At 41.9% G+C, this 22,180-nt stretch overlaps 2 protein-coding genes across 3 annotated transcripts; both read left to right on the forward strand.

Moving 5' to 3' along the window:
- The first annotated feature begins 5,025 nt into the window (after window positions 1-5,025).
- LOC121688198 (C-C motif chemokine 2-like) lies at window positions 5,026-6,163 on the forward strand. Of its 2 annotated transcripts, none has more exons than XM_042067646.1 (3): window positions 5,026-5,208; window positions 5,391-5,499; window positions 5,673-6,163. In XM_042067646.1, exons 1-3 carry the CDS (start codon window positions 5,070-5,072, stop codon window positions 5,851-5,853), a joined length of 429 nt encoding a protein of 142 aa, XP_041923580.1. In that variant the 5' UTR covers window positions 5,026-5,069; the 3' UTR covers window positions 5,854-6,163. The 2 variants fall into 2 exon arrangements, with proteins under 2 accessions (XP_041923580.1, XP_041923579.1); XM_042067645.1 differs by having other exon boundaries at window positions 5,388-5,499; window positions 5,673-6,162.
- A 4,925-nt stretch (window positions 6,164-11,088) lies between these two features.
- On the forward strand, window positions 11,089-12,452 carry LOC121688202 (monocyte chemotactic protein 1B-like). Its single transcript, XM_042067651.1, has 3 exons — window positions 11,089-11,200; window positions 11,425-11,545; window positions 11,935-12,452. The coding sequence occupies exons 1-3, from the start codon at window positions 11,140-11,142 to the stop codon at window positions 12,086-12,088; spliced, it is 336 nt and encodes a 111-aa protein (XP_041923585.1). The 5' UTR covers window positions 11,089-11,139; the 3' UTR covers window positions 12,089-12,452.
- The last annotated feature ends 9,728 nt before the right edge of the window (window positions 12,453-22,180 follow it).

Below are 22,180 nucleotides of genomic sequence, written 5' to 3' on the forward strand. Positions count from 1 at the left end.
AAATTAGCTAATTCCCCATCTCCCCAGAGTTAGACGAGATACATACCCCTCTCATCGCTGTGCGCGCAGTAAGTAAGACTGATGAACCAACCATTAGCCTAGCTTAGCTAATTGAGAACTGACATTTCAGAAGTAACACTGGAGCTTTCAGGTGCTGCGTGTAAATCACACTGCAAGTAGTGCTTCGCCTGAATGAGAACCCATAGTTCCAAGTTTGTGTATGTTCAGAAAATTGCTGTGTCTCATCTTACATTGGTATTTGTAGCCTATATGTTATAACTGTCACAACATTTATGTGGGCAAATGATGGAGTTCTTTTGTCACTTTTGGATGCTATAGGCTAATTGGTTCTGCCCGCCTCAATGAGCTAAGTTATGCTAACAGTGGGTCCTTCAGACTGACGAGATGAGAAGGGTATGTATCAAAGATTATAGAGTGCTACACGCCGCTCTAAGATCTTTGGTATGTATCATCTTATCTAACTCTGGGAGACAGTGAATAAGCTAATTTCCCAAATTGGTGTCTGTTGAAAGCTTGTGATGGCGGAGATGGTGGTAGGATGATGACGTGTTAGGGTCTGCATTCTTGGTAGTTGCATAATACTGATAAATGTCCTTCAAACGTCAATACATTCCCAGACAGATTCCTTTTGTTTTATTAATGGGTTACCATTAAGTGATAACAGGAATGTGGCATGCATTCAACAGAAAATGCTGACATTTATTATCACTGATAGCAATGTGGTTAAAAAAGAAATCCTCCCTTCTGTAAAAAAAGATCATTACAGTTTCACATTCACTTTAAGGAACTAAAAACCATTACTAAGGCCCAAAACATTTCAACACCATTTCAACAGTCACAACAGATGTCAATGGTGATATGCCATAAAACTTGTTTGGGTTCTACAATGTGTCTTCAATTGTAAGAAGCATAATGAAAGCTTCTGGAAAACACCTACCCTTGACCATAGAAGTGACGTGGAAGGCGGAGATGGAGGTAGGATGATAGAGAATGTGTTAGGGTCTGCATTCTTCGTAGTCGCATGATTCTGATAAACAGACTTCAAACATCAATACATTCCCAGACAGATCAGATTTCTTTTGTTTTATTAATGGGTTGCCATTCAGTGATAACAGCAATTTGGCATGCATTGAACAGAAAATGCTGGAATGTATTATCACTGATGCTGAATTTTTTTTTTTTATCATTGATCACTGACATGGTTGCAAAAGAAATCCTCTCTACTGATTTGATAAAATAGGTAATTACATTTTCACATTCACTTTGAGCAACTAAAAAGCATTACTAAGGCCTAAAACATTTCAACAATACAGTCAGAACAAATTGTCAAACGTGATGAGCCATAATAATAAAACTTGTTTGGGTTCTACAATGCAAAGCAGGTAGTTCAATTGTAAATTGTAAGTGTCTTCAATTGTAAGCCACTTATCTCATGCCATGTGTCACAAGTCCTGTGCAGGGTTTAGTTGCTAGTCATGGTGTTTTTGGAAGTACAGAAATTGTGTGTTTGTAGTACAAGTACAGTAGGCCTAAGTTACTGAATACCCTTCTGTATTTGGCCTGAAAGGTAAACACTTCTCCAATTCTTATTAGGCGACATGGCATTTTACAGTCCCATTTAAGATATAGAAAGTAAATATACACTCCAATATTTCGGGGTCTTTTACATATTGACAAACATTGATAACATGTATAAGCATGTTTTTATAAGCCGATTTATTTCAACATAGCATATTCATCCCATAGGGTTACACCATAGAGTCGTCTGAAGTTGGTCTTGAACATGGTGCCCATGATTTGAGTTGTCTGAACTCTCTATACGGCTCGGGTGTGAGTGATAAGCTGTTGCCATCTAGTGGACATATCACGTCCTTGCACATCTGAACATAACTTGAATGGATTATATGCTACAGAGGGCCATTTCAGCCAACACATTTATTTCTGGTGGAGCGTTAGCAACGGCATCTTCTGTTATATTCTGTTCCTTTTGTGTTCACTACAACATTAAACATCTTGTTTATACCCAACAGTGCAACTCTCTATTCAACTTCGACAGACACATAAATCTTCTCCATTCTAATGTGCTCATTCTACATGTGACACCCAACCAGGTCCATATAAACAGGTGCACTAAAATGATTCAGGTAATAACAATGTGGTGGCAAAAGAAATCCTCCCTACTGATAAAAAAAAGGTAATTGACTTTAAGGAACAAAAAACATTTCAACACCATTACAGTCACAGCATATACCAAATGTGATTAAGCCATAAGTATAACATTTGTTTGGGTTCTGCAATACAAAGTAGTACAGGTAGTTAAACATATAATCTCTCTTCAATTCTAAGCCACATGTCTCAAGCCACGTGTCATGCAGTTGCTCTTAGGCCAAGCTTGATCAAAAATAAATACTTTTTTTATTTTGAAGAGATACATTTGCAATAGCCTGTCCCTTTTTACCGTCTTTACATCCATTGTCTATTGCCTTTACTTTACTTTTACTGTCATAATGTCTACTGTCTTATTATGAGAGCATTGTGAGGCATGTAGGCTGGCAGTGTGGCGCAGAAGTGCAGAAGAAAACAGGCAATGCACAATGCATCCCATATACCGCTACATCTGGGTAACCACAACACAGCAAGATACAGATCTTTCACTTCTACATATGTGGGTGGATGGGTATGTGTGTGTGTGAGTGAGAGAGAGAGAGGGGGGAAGTAAAGATAGGAATAAAGAAATTCAATGCAAGTCAAGTTGTGTTTAATATAATAATAATAATCTTTATTTAGACTGGTTTTCTAAACAATGTTACAAAGTGCTTTACAGATATAAAAGAAATAAACAGAACAAGAATTAATGTCTAAAAACAACAACATTAAAAAAAAAACAATGCCAATAAGACCATATTATTATTGACAAGAATACTGGAAAAGTATTTTGTTTTAAAAATAACAAAAAACACCGGAATTAGAAAGTGTACAAGACAAAACATAACACAAAAGCATGTGTTTGTATGTTTACACCCCTCTCTTTAATTTGCAACTTTAAGTTTGTATCAAAATGTCAACATAGTTGAACAAGTGTCATGTCTATCAGAGGTCAGTGACTTACTTGTGATGGTGTTGTTGCATATCCTGTAAGCAATGTAGGCTCTTCTGGTATGTCCACACATGATGACATAGCTTCTCTTGAACTTTAGTGATGGATGTTATCGTAAATGAGTAGCTTAGGTCTTAGGAAAGAGAAATAAACGGTCAATTGGAAAGAGTCATACAGTGAGAATGGAATGTTGCAAGGAAATATTCTAAACACAGACATGTTGTTAGGGAGTGTCTTTGAAGAGTCCTCATGGGCCATTTGAGATTGTGATACATGTGAGCATGTCTTTGTGAGCATGTGTTTGAGTAATACGTTGATTGCCATCTAGTGGACATACAGTATCACGTCCTTGCACTGCACATAACCTGAACAAAACATGAATGGACTGTATGCCACAGAGGGACATTTCAGCCAGTACATTTATTTTTGGTGGAATGTCAGCAACGGCATCTTCTGTTATATTCTACTCCTATTGTGTTCACTCCGACGCATCTTGTTTATGCCCACGGTACAACTCTTTATTCAACTTCGACACACGCATAAATCCTTCAGCATTAAACAGCACTAAAACAATGCAGATGATGGTCAATCGGAAATGTTTGAGCTGGCTGGAAAGGAAGGAAGTGTGTGGCATATAAGCACATTGAGGTCACTTCCGATCCAGTTTGAGCGCAAACGCATGAACACTGATGTGAATTTAGAAATTCGTCAATTTTTCAGTTTGTAGGGGCAATCCAGCTACCGTCAAGTTCAGACTGTAACGCTTTTGTCATTTTATCTAGCACATCAGAGTAGCTGTATGACATTTTTAATGAACAAATACAGCCACATGTTTTTTCTGTCACCTAGAGCAGCCCATACACTGTACATTATATAAACCTGCTCCAGTCAAGGCCATCACTGTCTATCCTTCTGCACATTCAGAAAAAAGAGCAAAGCTTGGCAACATGAAGGGGCCCAAAAACATTCAAGATTCAAGTTTCTTTGGAAGTCAGCATGGCACTGTGCACATGATAGTTAGCACCAGTCATTTACAAGTGAATCTATCTATGCTACGCTCTGATCCTGTGCCTAGGCTCCCTAGTCCAGGTTTCCCCCTTCCTTCCTGGTTGTGTGTCTGTACCAATTGGGTTGCTTCCCGCTCCTGTTCCACGGTTCCTGCTGTGATTGACAGTTGTGCTGCTTCTATCTCAAGTCTACCATATGTCTCACTTAATGCTCTTCATCACAAGGGCCATCCCATATGCCTGATACCATAATTTCCTGCTTATTAACCAAGAATTCTACATTGATTTTACTAAATTTTATCTGTTAATACACAGGGACAGGCTATACATAGACTCATGACTCATGATACCATACACACAATACTGCTAAGTGCAGTGTGTTCTTGGAAAAGGTGCGTATCTTCCGCTCATGGCACGCTGACCACATGTTGAGCTCGCCCTCTGTAGCCTGTGACCACAGAAGCGGAAGCCTTGTTTGCTTCTTTCACACATCACGTTGCTCAAACAATACATGGCAAGAGATAAGAGACAAGATAAAGGTGTGCTGACATACATAGCATGCGCAATAGTGTTGTTTTTGTAATGTTATTTTGTTAACAGGTTTCTGTGCTTCAGGAGCACTTTTGTTAATATTTCAAATTTCTTATGTAATGGTCTAATATCAATTAAAAAAAACTGTTGTGCTCAAGAACATATATTTTAACAGTATATTTTATGTGGCTTTATTTCTGTACCATCTTCCATTTGACAGACTGCATGTGAACATACTGTAAGCCTCTTCTAAACTCCTGTCAATGTCACACACAGTAGCACGTCATAAACAGACCTACCACCAACTCTCACTGTTGTGTGGCCTGCCACAGGAAGAGGGGAGTGGAAGGTTTGAGAGAGGGGCTTTGAGGTCGGAAGACTAATTCTGTGATGCATTTTTCCTGTCATGCTGAATGCTTATAAAACTACTGCTGCATATTAAAGTTGATCATATTAGGAGGTACATCTTTAGCCTGACAAGGATGGAAAGCTGTTTGAGAATGATTTGTCTCTGCATTGCCACCGGGCTGCTCTTTGCCACATTGGGGAGAGGTGAGAGGCTCCGATCTATTACACCGTATATATGTTGTAGTGAATAGCATTTTGAGTGTTTTTCTTAGGCCTCAATTGATGCAATATAATTTGTGTCTTGTGAAATAGTGTGCCTTCACTTTCTTCATTTTCTTATGATATAATATACATTATAAATGACAATTTTTGCTTGTTACCAGCAGGCATACCCACACCATGCTGTCAGGAGACCACCAATACAGTTCTGCGCCAGTCCAATATTGTAGGCTACCACAGGCAGGGAGGTGTAGTCTGCCCAGTTGAGGCTGTTGTGTAAGTTTCAAACATAGTTTTAATCATACATAATTGAACTCATACAGAGCTAACCATTTAATGTATACTGTATATAATGTACTATAGCCTATCTACATGAAAATATAGGCTATATCTTATACGAGCTCAAAGGATAACACTTTTAATCCATTGGTGTGTCTTCAATGCTTCAGGTTCACCACAGTGAAAGGTATCAGAGTGTGTTCCAGCCCTAAGAAGCACTGGGTGAAAAAAGCACTGAGGTACATTGACTTGAAGAAACAACAGGCTACAACACAGGCTTCAACAGTGACTACAGAGGTTCTGTCCACCAATGGCACAGAGCCAACAAGGAATGCCACAGCAATGCCATAGCTATGTGCAGGAGAAGAGACTCACTGCTCATGAATATACAACATAATTCAGATGTACACTATGTAACAGCGCTTTGTGAAAGTACTGCTTAAAATAACATATCATTTATCATTTGCGACAATTATACGATTTTGCCTGCAAACAAGTTTAGATCCCGTAGTTTGTTTTGTGTCCTTGGGAAAAGCTTTGTATACTGTTCAGATGTGTTACTCTTCTTCGAGTAAATTAATTACTGGGGTTTCCTAAAATATGCACCTTGGGGTAGCCTAGAAATCTAGACGCGCCCCTAGCAACTCTCCGTTGGCTTGTGAGCTCCAGAAATCGAAACTCAATCAGGCCAATGAAATCGTGTATAGAGTCGTTAGGTGGGCTTAACATAATGATTGATGGCAGAGTTGCAACGGTTTGGCTTGAATTCCCTGCTACTTGAAAACAAATAAGATGGATGTTGCTGTTGGCGAACAGTGTGACACGAGTTAAGCTTTTATTAAGTACTAGTCAACTAGCCAACTAGCTCCGCTGGTGGGAAACGCATGGGACTCATAGCGCTGCCGCTGTCCTATTGCGTGCAGAGGGAATTTGAAAGAACTGATCATCCCGCCCCTCGGATTGAGCACTGCGAATGGTGAGTGCCCAGACCCTACATTTTAATGTGAGTCTGGCTCGTCAGGCTAACCTTGGGGGGTTTTGGGAGCAGATCTTAGCAGCTGGAATATTCTTACTGAAGAATTGAGGCTCAAACCTGTTCCAAACCTGAAATCCCAAACTTGTTCTTTGCACATAGGCCTACACCTTTTTTGGTATTTGGAATTTTTTCCTCTATGCATTTTAAAAATGTATTGTGTATAATATTTTTATACATGTTATGTTTATGCTTTGTGAAAGCCACATAATTATTGTAATGCGTTTGATTAAAGTCGGGTTTCTACAGAGAATCATTTGTATATCACTTTCATTTCCTGTCATCAGTTGACTAAAGAAAACTGGCACTCTCTCACACACATGCCCTCACTTGTTGCCCATAGTGGTAAGATCAGGGACACACTGGCACCTGGACCAAAAACATTGGCAAGGGTACTAGAGAGCCCTTTGCAGATAAGGACAACGACAAAAGTACTGTATGTTGTAAGACTACATGGTAAAACTTTACTTGACAGTATCAACATGACAGTGACAGTGACATGACACTGTCATGAACATAATCCTGGTGGTAAAATATAGTTGAGTAACACATCATATTTCAAGTTGGACTAGACCACCTGACCTGACTTGACCATGGTCACATACCTTATACTTGGTAAATGAAAGGGATGACTACAAAAGAGACAACAGTTGTGTGAAAAAGACACCAAGTTCGTACTGAGGCTAACATTAAAGATAACGTTACTTTACAACATTAGGCCTACTGTTGAATGAGGACATGTGCAACCGAATTAGCCTATATGCAGATCAATAGACCAACATGAGGAAATCCCCACTCATTGATATTGAACTATTTAATGTGATACTTACATGCAAATAACACATGCTATCATTATGTGCAACATAACCTAACCTAGCTCAGCAAGAAATTAATCAGGGATTATAATCTACTTCTCTTCTCTTCTCTTCACGCTGCCCCTAGGCCAGATTATCCATCACCATGGACTCAGCTTCCACTGTGATGCTGATGACACCCAACGGTACATCAGCACCAACTCCCTCAGCTCCCACCCACGTCACTTGTATGCAAGAAATAAAAACCTGGATGCCTGCTAATCTTCTCAAACTCAACAGCAATAAAACTGAGCTCATGGTGGTGGCTCCTGCAGCACTTGCTCCTCCTCCTCCCTCCTTTTTTTGTTTTTTTGTTAAGCGACCTTAGGTATTTTGAAAAGTGCTCTATAAATCTAAGTTATTATCATTATTATTACTTTACAACAACTTATTGCTGCACTTACAATATCCTAGTGGCGCTATTATACCAGCAAAATTACTCTCTTTTATTGTGTAATTCATGCCGGGCCCACTGAAACTTCATGGTCAACCCTTAGTATTATTGCCTTCCTTAAATTCAATAAGGATTCACACTACTGTACAGAACAAACTGTGCCATAGATCATTCTTTCTCTCTGTGTGTTATATACTGTATGTGCATGTAGGGGGAGGTGTAGTATTCATTCCCTTATGCTATGCTTGAAATATCAATCCAGTTCAACTTTTAAAATCAGCACTCGAATCCCAAAGAAGTGCTTACATATTGGGTTCAACTTTTAAATGTCACACCATGTTACATCCTGCATCCTTCAATCATCTGCAATGCTAGGTCTTAATGTGTGCTCCACTGCCATGTGGCATTTAGTTTCAGTGAAACATCTTTTGTGTGGTAGAGTCTTAAGTTAGGTTCACCACAGCTGAATTTGATGGAAACAATGTATCACCTCAAAAATATTAAACTACACATGTACATGTAATCAAACTGTGGTTATTGCTGGTATTTTGCAGTATTTAAATGTGGTATAATTGAAATTTTATATGGTGCAAATATACACATACTTATTTTAGCAATCTAGTACGTGACTCGAAACATACTTTGTTTTGTGTTAAACAGTTTCTTTCATGATGGCCATTTCAGTTACCTGCAGCTTTGCATACTATTGGCATAACCATAACCAACTTCATGAGAAAGAAGGCTTTTGGATGAACATGAGTGACAAACGCAGCTAACAAGTGCTCAACATGCATGGGAACTCCTACAGCACTGTTGGAAAGCCATTCCAATTGCTAACTCAAGTAGTTGAGAGAATACCAACAGTCTGTCATCATAGCAAAAGTGGGCTGCTTTTAAAAGGTTAAAATAAATATAAAAAATGTTGTTTACACTTTGTAAACAAGGAGATGACTTTCTTTGTTGCCCTTCAGCTTTGTGTCTTTAAATACATGCGGTTATGGTTTTTTTTTGGGGGGGGTCTTTTTTTCTAATTAGCCTCATGTTTTCATTGCCTTCTTTACCAATAGAAGAGCCTGCCCATACTTCTTTTTTACTCTATAGCAGGCAGCGGTTCCCAAACTCTTTTACATCCTGACTCGGCTCGCGTACCCCCACCACCCGACACACATTCTATTGACGCATTCCAGGCATCATGTTTAAAGGAAAATTCCGGTATCCAGCACCGGCTTTGCAAATAACGATGTCCACAGACAAGGTAGAATATTTTGCATGACTTATAAAAGTACGATGTATTGCGACATCAGATGCAAGTCAAATTTGTAGTTTCTTATGTCTCATTCTATTGAACTACAGATCCGCTACCCGACCTGGCAAACTTACATAGTGCGGTTATAGCCGATAGAGGGCCGCGAAGCGAATGCATAATTGCCGTTCACCCTGTTACGAGTTGATGAACCACTGAAACGATTTTGGAAACATTATTTTAAGGTACAAAAAACTCTTTGGTGTTGCTTTAACGTTTTTTTTCAAAACTGTGCAACTCACCGAGTGGTTAGTGGTGTTCGTTGGCTTCGCCCAGCTTTTTGACGCGCAACATATTTTCAAATGCAGCGCTGCCTTCCCGGAATGCTTTGCGGGCGCGTTAAAGTCGCTTGACGTCACCCATAGGACTAGAGTGGAATGCGACACGACAAAATGAAGTGTCGTGCAAGTGGATCGGTACCGTTACCCCATCATCTCCCGCCAGCGCGAACCGCGTTCGTGCCAGTGTCTCTTCCCCTGCCAGGGACCGTGTCCCTGGTTCTCCCTCACCCCTCTTTCCCTGGATTAGTGCCACCACTCATGAGGTCACCGCATCATTCTAACAATGTTTTTTCCAGATTACATCCAGGTCAATCTATGGACATTATTGAATCTTTAGTTTCTCTTTCTGCTCTTCATGTTCTGCTCTTTACTGTATGTACACACCACCGCCGACACCAAAAAGAAGCTCTTCCTGTCAAGGACGCTTGTCAGAAAGTACGGGGAAGCTTTTGGCACTTTGGTCGCTCTGACGTGGTAGCATTCTACGTTGCTGGTAGTTTGCCGATGAACCGCGTCATAGCTCATTAGCATAAAGTTGACTAACTTTCAAATTTCTGCTTGACGCTCTGGTCGCTCAAGACGCCAAAAATGCGACGTCGACGAATTTGCCGCTTCTTGCAGCTTAGAGAAGCCGGCTTCCATTGAAAATGAATGACTTCCTGTATCTTTTGCAGCTCAAGTCGGCAGCGGTGTGTACGCACAGTTACAAAACCCTCTTGCTTCATCTTTAAAGTGCCTTAGTTGCCCTCATCCTTGGACTGCATACATGGATCCTGCTGACTCCTGCCTGCACAGTGACTTCTGCAAGATCCCCGCAGAGCATTTTGGCTGAGCCATAGACTCTGCCAAGCATGGTCTTTCTTAACATCCGTTAATCAGTTTTAGCTTCAAGATGGCTCTTCATGCTCTCCACTTGTGCTGATCTTCATGTCACTGCCTAACCTACTCCAGCTAAGACGCTTGCTCTCATTCTCTAAATTTCTTCTTATGCTCTTGAATGCAAAACTGCCACTATTAAAGTGTTTGCTGCAGGTTCATATTTATTCTTACCATAATGCTAAGTAGCTCAGTGTTTTCTAGAAATTCAGACCATGTGTAAAGTTTCCCCTTATAGCATATATTTGATTCTTATCTGCAAAATGCGCATTTTCTGTAACCCTCATGGGTTTCAAAGGCAACTCTACATGAGTTGCTACATGAGCATAACAAAAATGTCCACGCCTCCTTCTTCAATCAATCAGGTTACTTGTTCGCAGTCTAGCTGCCGAAATTGCAGCATCGGCGTTACTCCACTCGCAACCCACCACCTCCCCTTACACCTCCTGTCTTCCATATAGTTGAAGAATAAAGGGGTGTATGGTGGAATCCTGCCTGAGCCTGTGCAGTCGACTCCGGCACGATTCCGCAAAGTGCTTCAGGATCCTGGCCAGCGACTTCGTCAAGCATGCTCTTCTGTTATGCTTTTATATCTTTATGCAAATTCCGGAATGTGAACTACTGAAATCTCTAAGAATGGGGCTGTATAAAATGGTCATTGCAGGAAAGGACCCAGGGTGACCACATGACCACAGAACGACAAGAGCGGCTTGTCGAAAAAATTCCACATTGTTACCCCTCATCTCAACCCCACCCCTACACATCTCGGTCTTTCTGTGAGGTAGGGGGTGCGAATGCTTGTGGGCTAATGGAAAGTCCTGTTGCATACAAAAACCACCACAGTCTTTCAGAGGTGAGTCAGTGCTCTAAGCTCACACGAGGGGCTGACAGACAAAATGAACATCTCCGCTTTCTGCGTTTGCTGCCTCATCACAATATGTCTCATCTTACCAGCGGGTAAGAATTAAGCTCCATCTGGCTGGATACAACAAAGAAAATGCATTATAAATCATGATATAATATAAATGTAGTTATGAAATATATAAACATAAAAAATACTAGTGTATTTATATAATGCATATAAAGTGTAATAATATTATGTTTAGTTTGTAATATAAATGTTGTAAATGAAATATCTGTTTTTTAACAGTGCTTTTAATTAAATGTTTTTCATTTTACAGTGAGCAGCACAACCACAGACTGTTGCCTCAAACAGTCCTCGAGGCAGAAACTGAAAGCCAATAAAGTGAAAACGTATCACATTCAGCAACAGGGAGGTATCTGCCCCATACATGTAGTGGTGTGAGTATAATCTTTCATTACAGACAACATTTACAGGTTGACAGACAAAACGTTTTTGACAGTCATGGTACTGATTGCAACAGAGCAACAGAGCAACAGAAGACACAATGCATATGCTATTTAACCACAATGAAATTACATACTGTATGTAGATGAAAAAGATCAAATAGTGTGAGGGCCCTGACAAGGAGATTGAGTCTGCTTTCTTGGTGTTTTTTTGCTATTTTTTCTTTCATGCGTTTATGTCTTCATAGAAGAGAACGGGTCTAGATTTTTCTGAGCTGAAGATCGTTTTACATTTATGTATGACAATATGTAGTAATGACTGCAATCTTGTTAACCTAAATGTTGCCTTGCAGAAGTCTGACCAGTCTTTCTTCTCCATGCAGATTTGTGACAGTGAGGAACAAGCGTATTTGTGCTGACCCTCACAGGCAATGGGTGAAGGACACCGTGAGGAAAGTGGATGAGAGGAAGACACGGAGACAGGGAAAGGGGAAAAAGCAGGGGGGTCGGCAGGCACGGAAGCAGCAGGCCCAATAGCCCAACTGACCACACAAATGGACACATACTCTGTCTCTCTGTCTTGCCTTCAGACCTTCAACATATATGGACATTCTTCATATACAAAATTACTCTGAAAAGCTAAATGTATTATGTGCTTACCATATTAATCAGGTGTTTGTGGATTTCTGTGTCAATTTTGTGGTTTCTGGAAATCTCCTACAGTTGAACTGATGCAGCAATTGAGTTCCTGCATGACACCAGTTTTTCTCTTACAATAACTTTTTGTCAGACACAGTAGTGTGTGAAGATGTGGGCTGCTTGTACCTTGTTCATTTTATATTTTTAACATGTCTCTGTTTATATATCTACATAAAAAATAAAATATATATAATAAAAATAAGATATATGTGTGTATGTGAATATATCAAGTAAATGCTAATCTTCTTGGAAACGTGTATGTGGTTTCAGTTACTGGTCATGTATTTGTTTATATAACATTAATACATATATTTCCCTATACATTTCTAAGATAATCTACTCATGTCTCTTCAGTACAGCAGCCAATTTACCTTTAACTATTTGGGTAGAGTGTAGCTTTGAGTTCAGTGCATAGCACAGTCAAGGTCACTTAAAATCACAGCATGCAGTTGTCCTTTCAGACAACCATTTTTGTCATCGCTTCAGTGGCAAACCAGTAAATCAACCACTTTGCTATGACCTATTGAGATAAGTGATGGCCTGAGAAATGGGTTATTACCCCCTTTTGTTTCATCTACTTTATGATGTAAATTGTCAACAAAATATTGACTTCTCCTTTAAAAACATCTGTGAGTGTTTACCCAGTGTATGACTTTTAAAGTTAGGTTGAATGAGCTTACATAGCCAAAGACCAGAAAACACAATGACAAGACACACTTAAAATAAAGTAGGAATTATTATGACATGGCCTACAGAGATGTTTTCAATTGGGAGAATGTCATTCCATTCCAATCATGTTCTACAACCTGCACCAATGCACACCGTTACAAAAGTCTTGTCTTGGCTAAACATAAAGACTTTTTTTCAGACGTTTTGATCAGTGGGACAAATTAGGGTAAACAAGGATCATTTGGTCTTAATTTTGTACCCTTCCTATTTGGAAGTGGACTTAAAAGCTTTTAGAAAACAGCAAAGAAGAAAATTATTCTAAATAGTTCTAAATACTATTATAGAGAGGTGACAGTTGAAGACTTGGTGGGGTAGCGAAAGCTTTCATTTTTCTATTGCTCATTCGGTTCAAAGAGAGCCCACCTCTTTTTCACAAAGACCCCCTACACTACAGGAAATCACCTTGCTGTGGGTTTTGTGGGTGGTGAATGAGGTCTCACTTTATATGTGTGTTCATGTGTGTCTGTTTGCATGTGTGTGTGTCTGTTTGTGTTTGTTTGAGTAGTTGTGTGTTAGTGCATGACTGTGAATAGGTACAGTACATCCACTTAGCTGGTTGCAATGATACCTAAAATGTAAGCACTATATTCCATGTGAGTATGACATGTTTGTGGCTGCATGCTTATATCAGGGTGTGTGTGTGTGTGTGTATCTGTGTGTGTGTGTGCAGTGTTGGGGAGTAACGGAATACATGTTACATATGCGTTACATATTCAGAATACAAATAATGAGTAACTGTATTTTGTTACAGTTACAATTTAAATAGTTGGTATTTACATTAGAATACAGTTACATAGTTGAAATTAATGGATTACATGACAATACTTCTCTGTTTCACAAGTTTATGAATAAATTAAGGCAACTCCTTGCATTTCCCAGAAGCTCCTGAAAGCAATCTAGGGTCATTCCATGTCAATTCAACCAGGGCCCATGCACTTAGGTCTCATAAATTCTGAAAAAATTACCAGGTGTACATATGTTACACAGGAGACACACTGTAATTTGCTTTTATGTAAAATCAATACTTTTCAAGATACAGCCAGTTTTACGGGGGGAGGGGGTTGTTGATTTGGTTCGGCCTCTTTTTTTTTTGCAAAGTTAACAAGCCCATAGCACAAGAACTAAACCATATAGGGTCAAGTTTTGCATGCTGTTACATAAATAGGAATGGTATGTAGCAAAATCATCACGTTTGGTCTGGATGATCCTGCATGGTCATAAGGAGCTGCTGACCACTTTCTACTCAGCCATCATTCAGTCTGTCATCTGCACCTCCATCACTGTCTTGGGTCTGCCACCAAACGGGACAGGGCCAGACTGCAACGGACAATTAGGGCTGCAGAGAGGATCATATAACCTTCCCTCCATCCAGGACCTGTACTGGTCCAGGGTCAGGAAATATGGGTAGGAGCAAATAGACACAATTTGCTTGTTTTATGGGTGAAAAGGGGCATCATCTGTAGACATCATCTGTTTTAAAATGAAATAACATCTCAACTGGACTACTGCAACACTCTATACACTGGCACTGATCAATCACAGCTCCGCCGCCAGCAGTTGATTCAGAACTCAGTCGCCCGACTCCTCACCTGTACAAAAAAGCATGAACATATCACCCCGGTCCTCGCATCGCTCCACTGGCTCCCCATCAGCTACTGCATTCATTTTAAACTTCTACTGACTGTTTACAAATCCCTCCACAGTCTGGCCCCCACATACTTGTCTGATCTTCTCCAACCCCACATCCCCTCCAGAGCACTACGGTCAGCTGATTAACTGCTGTTGGAAGTGCCCAGGTCCAGGCAAAAAACCAATGGGGACAGAGCCTTTGCAGTAGCAGCCCCCAGACTCTGGAACTGCCTCCCCCTCCACATCTGTGCAGCCCAGTCTCTGAATAAGTCCCATTTAAAGACCCACCTCTTTTCACTTGCCTTATAGTGTCTCCTTTCTTAAGTGCCAGTGCATAGTGTTCCCTGGTTACCTTTTAAATGTTCTGTTTTTTACATTATTTTAACTCCTACAGCACACATGGGCAACATACGGCCCGCGGGCCACATCCGGCCCGTGGGCTTTCCCTGACCGGCCTGCGTAAGGTCCGTGAAAAAACAGTAGTCAAGAGCCTATCATAGAGATAATGCACGCAAATCAATATCGTTGCTTTTATTATGACCGCCGCACAGCGAAGCGCCGGTCATATAGGTTTAGTCAGATTTTTTTTTTGTTTTGTTTTTTTTTCTTTTTTTTTCCGCATGTCTAAATTTCCGTCAAGGATTCCCGGGACACTGAAAGACCGGGGTAGACGAAACTTGGTGAGTATGTAACCCCATATGGATAGCATGGAACCATAGTTTTTCGTTTTGATCTGTAGGCCCCCCGCTGGACTGCACCCCCCGAAAGGAGAGTAGGGCAGACAGTTTTCTGTGGATATCTCGAGAACCGTAAGGTTTAGGAGGACCATTTTTTTTTGTATGTTGATCTCAAGGGGCCATGTCATCCCATTCCATAACCACTCATTTCATGTATAGTGCCACCTAGTTAAACACAAAAAAGTAAAAATGAGGTGTTGTAATCGCAGGTATCTGTGACCTAACATAGTCAAAACTGCACAAAATTGGAAGTGTAGGATCATTATGACACCCTCTGAATGCACGCAAGTTTAGTCGAATTCCGTTCATGGGGGGCCACACAATAAATTAATTTATGTTACTATACACCAACTGGCCTGTAGGTGGCCGGAGACAGTTTTCTGTGAATATCTCGAGAACCGTAGGGCCTAGGAGGTCCACCTTTTTTTTGTATGTTGGTCTTAAGGGGGCATGTCAACCCATCCCATTACCACTTATTTCATGTATAGCGCCACCTAGTTAAAAATTAAAAAGCAAAATTTTAGGTGTTTTCATCACAATATCTCTGGCTGACATGGTCAAAACTGCACGAAATTGAAAGTGTAGGATCATTATGACACCCTCCAAATGCATGCCGTTCATGGGGGGCCTTACAATAAAATAATTTATGTGTACATTTAGTGACCGTTGTTATGATACTGTTGGTCTCTGTTTGTTTGCCTGTCTCTCTTTCTATGTGTTGCAGGGCGGAGTCAGTGCACAGGTGTTGCTAGTCAGCTGCTAGTCAGCTGATCAGGGATCCAGCTATAAAGAGGCTACCTGCCTGGGTTCGGGGTGCCCTTCTCTCCAGGAGAATCTGCGTTGCTTTTATTTTGAGAATGCATTTTACATTGTACCCTGACTTACATTACATCTTTATTTTTCCACCATCTTATGGACACTGACTGTAGTTTACGTTTGCCCTACATTATTACTTTAATAAACATTTGTTAACGGTTATCTACGTGTGGTCTCATATGTTAAAATCACCACAAACGAGCCTGGTGGTCTTAACATATTGGGGGCTCGTATCCGGTTTAGCTTTGGGACCTTTTTTCTTTTTGCGGAGTAGGTAAATGCGCAGGTATTGGGCAGGTGAACGTCCCACTAAAGTGGTGTCAAAAGACGCAACTAGGTTGAATTGTGTATTTGCATATTGGATTGGCTACTCCGTTTGGGCTTGAGTGCACCCTAGAAGATCAAATTCGTCGGGAGACTCGCGTGGATATTACTTGTTTGATAAGAGTGTTTTTGTAATTAGTTTTGTTGCGATTAAATACATGGAGAGAGGGAAACTAGTTTGGATTCGCCAGGCTATCTTGTAAACAACTGAAAATTGGTAAGTGCTATCTCCGCATTGTTTGCGGAGACGTTGGTTTTTTGTTTGTGTTGATGGAGCAGGTAGCCTACCCTGCGATAGATTTTAGACCGTTCTGCGATTTCTGACCATGTTGGGGGGGTTGGCGTGCTAAACCCTGGGCTGAGGACACAGCCGTGGTCTGTCGTCTTGAGGGGCCTAGAGCCCGGATAGTCGCTTCCAGCGGTATTGTGATTAAAAATCTCAGTCCTCGGGGGGGAGCGAGAAGACGCAGGTATAGTTTATTTAGGGGTTGGATGAGTTAGGTGCGGGGAGCTCCTGATCGCTGGTTTGTTTTTGTTTCTGCAGACAATGCTGGTTATGCACAACGCCAAGTGAACGGTAGGCTATGGTTGTTGAAGTTATTAGTCACTAAATGTGGGAATTCTGTGGAGTGTGTAAGACATAATAGCACCTTGGTAAACTTTGTCAGATTTATTGTAGGTTTCGTTGTTTAGTTGCGGGATTAAATGGACGCGGTTGAGAGTTTTTTGGCCGCTCCTACAGCGGAACTTTTAAATTCCCTCTCAAAAGATAATGTTTTTAAGGTGGCAGAGCATTTTCAAATCGAGATAACCTTAAGTAAAACCAGTAAAGTGCATGCACTTAGGACATTTCTGAAAGATAGGCTGGTCGAGCGACAGGTGTTGACTCTCTCTTCGGATACGGAGGAGCCAGCTGCACATTCGAGCCCTCATTTGGTAGCTCCGGTGAAGTTGTCTTTTGACACTTCACGTTCCAATGAAGGCCTTACATTTGAACAGCGTAAGGAGCTGCGGCTATTAGAGTTAGAACTGGAGAAAATTCGGTTTATGCATCAGTTAGAAGAGAAGAAACTAGCTCATGAAGTCGAGCGTTTGCGGCTGGTGGCTGAAGGTAAGATTACTGATGGTACCCTGTCTGGTAATGACGGACGTTCGGCAGGCTTGAATTTAGCTCATATGATTAAATTGTTGCCTAGATTTAATGAGAAGGATCCAGACGTTTTTTTTTCTTTGTTTGAGAGCATAGCAGAAGATAGAGGTTGGGATGACACTGATAAAATCTTGCTCTTGCAAAGTGTACTAGTGGGTAAAGCTCAGGAGGCTTATATTTCTCTATCTGGGTCTCAGAGGAAAGTTTATAAGTCTGTTAAGGAAGCCGTCTTAAAAGTGTATGAGTTGGTGGCCGAGGCCTACCGCCAGCGTTTTAGGAGTTGGCGGAAAGGGGAGAAGCAGGCTCACGTGGAGGTAGCCAGAGAATTAGGCACTCATTTTTATCGTTGGCTGGCAGCAGAGGGTGTGAGTGATTTTGATGCTTTATGCAACTTGATGGTGTTGGAACAATTTAAAAGCATTGTTCCAGATCGGATCGCTATTTACATTAATGAACATAAGATAAAGACTCCGGCTGAGGCCGCTGTTTTAGCGGATGAGTTTGTGTTAACCCACAAGACATTCAGCAGAGACTCTAGTTACCGTGGTGAGTTTGGCTATAGGGAACCACGTCAGGGAAAGTTCTTTGCTGGTGCTGGGTCTGGCTCTGCCATGTCCAAGTCTGAGTTCAATTCAAAGTCTAAAACTGAATTTGATTCCAATTGTCATTATTGTCTAGAGCGTGGGCATTGGAAAAATGAGTGTCCGGTGTTGCGTTCCCGGAAAAGGTCAGACGAGAAGTATGACTCTGGGAGGCCAGTAGTTTTGGCCAGTGTGTGTCAGTCAGGTGAGGCAGAGGGGTCTGTCCCATTTCAATCAGAGGAGGCTAGGCCAGTTGTGTTGGCGTCTCAAATGAGTAACCTTAGGGGACACATCGAGTCCTGGGTACCTGAAAAAGTCCTGGATATTGAGCGTGACTATGCTCCATTCATTACTGAAGGTTTTGTTTCTATGGTTGACAGCTACAAAAAGGTGGGCATTCGGATACTTCGCGATACAGGCGCTTCAGAATCATTTATTTTAGAGTCTGTTTTGCCTTTTTCTCCGCAGTCTAGCACCGGTTGCAGTGTCTTGATTAAAGGCATTGGACTTCAGGTTTTTTCTGCTCCTTTGCATAGGGTGGTTTTGCAGTCAGAGTTGGTGCAGGGTCCAGTGACCATAGCTGTTCGACCATCGCTGCCTGTGGAAGGCGTAGATGTAATCTTGGGGAATAATTTGGCGGGTGGACGTGTTTGGCGTGATGTGACGCCACCTCCTGTTGTCAGAAATGTTCCATCTGTATCTGGTTCTGATAGTTGTGCCATTGAGTTTCCTGACGTTTTCCCATCTTGTGCAGTGACTCGTGCTATGAGCCGTTCTTCGGAGGTGGTTTCTAGTAGGATGGGCAGTAAGTCAGAAAAGTTGATTTGTTTGCCACCTTTGCCCGCTCCTTTGTCGCGCAGTGAACTGGTGGTGGCACAGCGAGAGGATTCAGGCCTAGTTGACTTGTTTACATCTGTTCAGTCTAGGGAACAGGTTAGTCACGGTCTATCGGGGTATTTTCTGCAAGATGACCTGTTGGTGCGTAAATGGTTACCCTTCAGTGACCAAGACATAGCTAGCCCTGTTTATCAGATTGTGATGCCTAGCAAATTTCGTGACCTTGTTTTGAAGACTGCCCATGGTGGACTGTCTGGCCATCTGGGAGTCAGGAAGACATATGACCGGGTCATGCGTTATTTCTACTGGCCCCGTTTAAAAAAAGATGTTGCTCATTTTGTGAAAACCTGCCATACATGTCAGCTAACAGGGAAACCAAATCAGGTTATAAAACCTGCCCCCTTGTATCCAATACCACCAGTTGAGAGACCTTTTGAGCATTTAATTGTGGACTGCGTTGGTCCATTGAGTCCTTCAAAGTCTGGTTCTGTCTATCTTTTGACAGTAATGTGTCAGTGTACCCGGTATCCGGCGGCATATCCATTGAGGTCTATTACAACTAAGTCGGTGGTTAAGGCGTTGTCCCAATTTATTTCCATCTTTGGCATACCAAAAACTATACAGACAGACAGGGGTTCTAATTTTACCTCACGCCTTTTTGGAGAGGTTTTAAAGCAGTTAGGTGTTGCACATCAACGGAGCAGTGCTTATCACGCTCAAAGTCAGGGGGCTTTAGAGCGCTGGCACCAGACCTTGAAAGCACTGTTGCGGGCCTATTGTACAGAGTTAAACAGGGATTGGGAGGAGGGTCTTCCATGGCTCCTTTTAGCAGCTCGTGAGGTCACGCAAGCCAGCACAGGGTTTAGTCCCAATGACCTGGTATTTGGCCACCAGGTGCGTGGACCCTTAGCAGTGCTGCAAAGCAACTTGGAAAATACGGAGCCACCGTCAAATCTTATCGACTACATTAGTGGGTTCCGCCGGAAGTTGTTTTTAGCGGGAAGAATGGCCGGTGAGAACCTTGCTAAAGCCCAGAGGAAAATGAAGACCTGGTTTGATCAGAAAACGGTGCAAAGACACTTTAGTCCAGGGGATAAGGTGCTCGCTTTGTTGCCTATCCCAGGTTCTCCGTTCCTCGCAAAGTTCTCTGGCCCTTACTCTGTGGTGAAGCAGGTGTCTGAGTTGAATTATCTGGTTTCCACCCCAGATCGGAAACGATCTACTCAACTCTGTCACATCAATTTGTTGAAGCCTTATTTTTGTCGGTCTTCTGTGGTGGGGGAGGGAGTAGATACTGGGGTGAGGCCAGTAGGAGTATCGGCAGTCAGTGGGAAAGTTCATTCAATCACTTCTGGTATGGTGGCAGCATATACACAGGAGGATGTGAATGCGCCAGATGACGGTGTGTTTCAACCCCGGCTTAGGAACTCTGAGAAGTTGGCAGAGTTGGAGTCTTCTCTTGGCCACTTGTCAGAGGAGAGATTTGCACAGGTGAAGCAGTTGATTACTGATTTCCCTTTGTTATTCTCAGATACGCCCACACGCACACACTGGATTGAGCACGATATTGAGGTAGGTGATGCTTGCCCTATACGACAGCGTTATTATCGGGTCTCTCTGGACAAAGCTAGTTTTATGGAGTCTGAGGTTAAGTATTTACTGGATAATGGGTTAGCGAGGCCATCTAGTTCAAGCTGGGCCTCACCATGTCTCTTGGTTTCCAAACCAGATAATACTTATAGATTTTGTACAGACTATAGGAAATTAAACAGCATTACCAAGCCTGACTCTCTTCCACTGCCCCGGATGGAAGACTGCATCGACCGGGTTGGGGCGGCGAGAGTCCTAGTCAACGCTTGATGCGGTGGGTATTGTTCCTACAGCCCTACAACCTGGAGATTAGGCATATTCGGGGGGTTGACAATGTGTTGGCGGACACATTGTCTCGTGCCCCGTGTGAGTGATACAGCTGTAACTTGTCTGTCCTCTGTTATGTTCTTTCCTACACATGGTAGTGCATTTCCTAGTGGCAGAGTACTGGTGAGGGGTTATGTGGTTATACAGAGGATCTCTTTGAGGGTCCTCTGTCTTTATGGGGGGAGGTGTTATGATACTGTTGGTCTCTGTTTGTTTGCCTGTCTCTCTTTCTATGTGTTGCAGGGCGGAGTCAGTGCACAGGTGTTGCTAGTCAGCTGCTAGTCAGCTGATCAGGGATCCAGCTATAAAGAGGCTACCTGCCTGGGTTCGGGGTGCCCTTCTCTCCAGGAGAATCTGCGTTGCTTTTATTTTGAGAATGCATTTTACATTGTACCCTGACTTACATTACATCTTTATTTTTCCACCATCTTATGGACACTGACTGTAGTTTACATTTGCCCTACATTATTACTTTAATAAACATTTGTTAACGGTTATCTACGTGTGGTCTCATATGTTAAAATCACCACAAACGAGCCTGGTGGTCTTAACACCGTACACCAACAAGGATTCCCGGGACACTGAAAGACCGGGGTACACGAAACTTGGTGGGCATGTACCCCCACATGGATAGCATGGAACCATCGGTTTTTGTTTTGATCTATAGCCCCCCCCCCCCCCGCTGTACTGGACCCCCCGAAAGGAGGGTAGGGCAGACACAGTTCTCTGTGAATATCTTGAGAACCGTAGGGCCTAGGATGACCAATTTTTTCCGTATGTTTGCCTCCAGGGGTCATGTTAACCCATTCCATGTGCACACATGTGCATAAACAGATACACACACACACACACACACATACATTCACAGTAATCATACGTATGACACATACTCACACAGTAGACATATGTACGCATGCATGCACATGCACAAACACACATACGCAGGCAAACACACAAGCACGCACACACACACACACACACACACACACACACACCCACACACATAAACATAAACGTGTACACGCACACATGCACACAATTCAAGAATTTCTCAGAATTATGAACAGGCAAGATGGGGGTGGGATTGTATAAAATGAATTTTACATGTGAAATCTATGAACTAATCATGTTTTGGTACTTGTTGTCTAGCAGATACCAGTGAGAATTGAGTGTGGATAATGCAATTTAGTGAGACAGTTAGAATCATATA

The sequence above is a fragment of the Alosa sapidissima genome, chromosome 17 (assembly GCF_018492685.1).
Source record: "Alosa sapidissima isolate fAloSap1 chromosome 17, fAloSap1.pri, whole genome shotgun sequence".
In the NCBI taxonomy this organism is placed as follows: domain Eukaryota; kingdom Metazoa; phylum Chordata; class Actinopteri; order Clupeiformes; family Clupeidae; genus Alosa; species Alosa sapidissima.

Excerpts from the sequence above, each read along its gene's own strand:
- LOC121688202 (XM_042067651.1), top strand. The coding sequence starts at position 11,140 with ATGAACATCTCCGCTTTCTGCGTTTGCTGCCTCATCACAATATGTCTC. Across the intron at positions 11,201-11,424 it reads ATGTCTCATCTTACCAGCGG|TGAGCAGCACAACCACAGAC; the intron begins GTAAGAATTAAG and ends TTCATTTTACAG. Across the intron at positions 11,546-11,934 it reads TGCCCCATACATGTAGTGGT|ATTTGTGACAGTGAGGAACA; the intron begins GTGAGTATAATC and ends TTCTCCATGCAG.
- LOC121688198 (XM_042067645.1), top strand. The coding sequence starts at position 5,070 with ATGCTTATAAAACTACTGCTGCATATTAAAGTTGATCATATTAGGAGG. Across the intron at positions 5,209-5,387 it reads CTTTGCCACATTGGGGAGAG|CAGGCATACCCACACCATGC; the intron begins GTGAGAGGCTCC and ends GCTTGTTACCAG. Across the intron at positions 5,500-5,672 it reads TGCCCAGTTGAGGCTGTTGT|GTTCACCACAGTGAAAGGTA; the intron begins GTAAGTTTCAAA and ends TCAATGCTTCAG.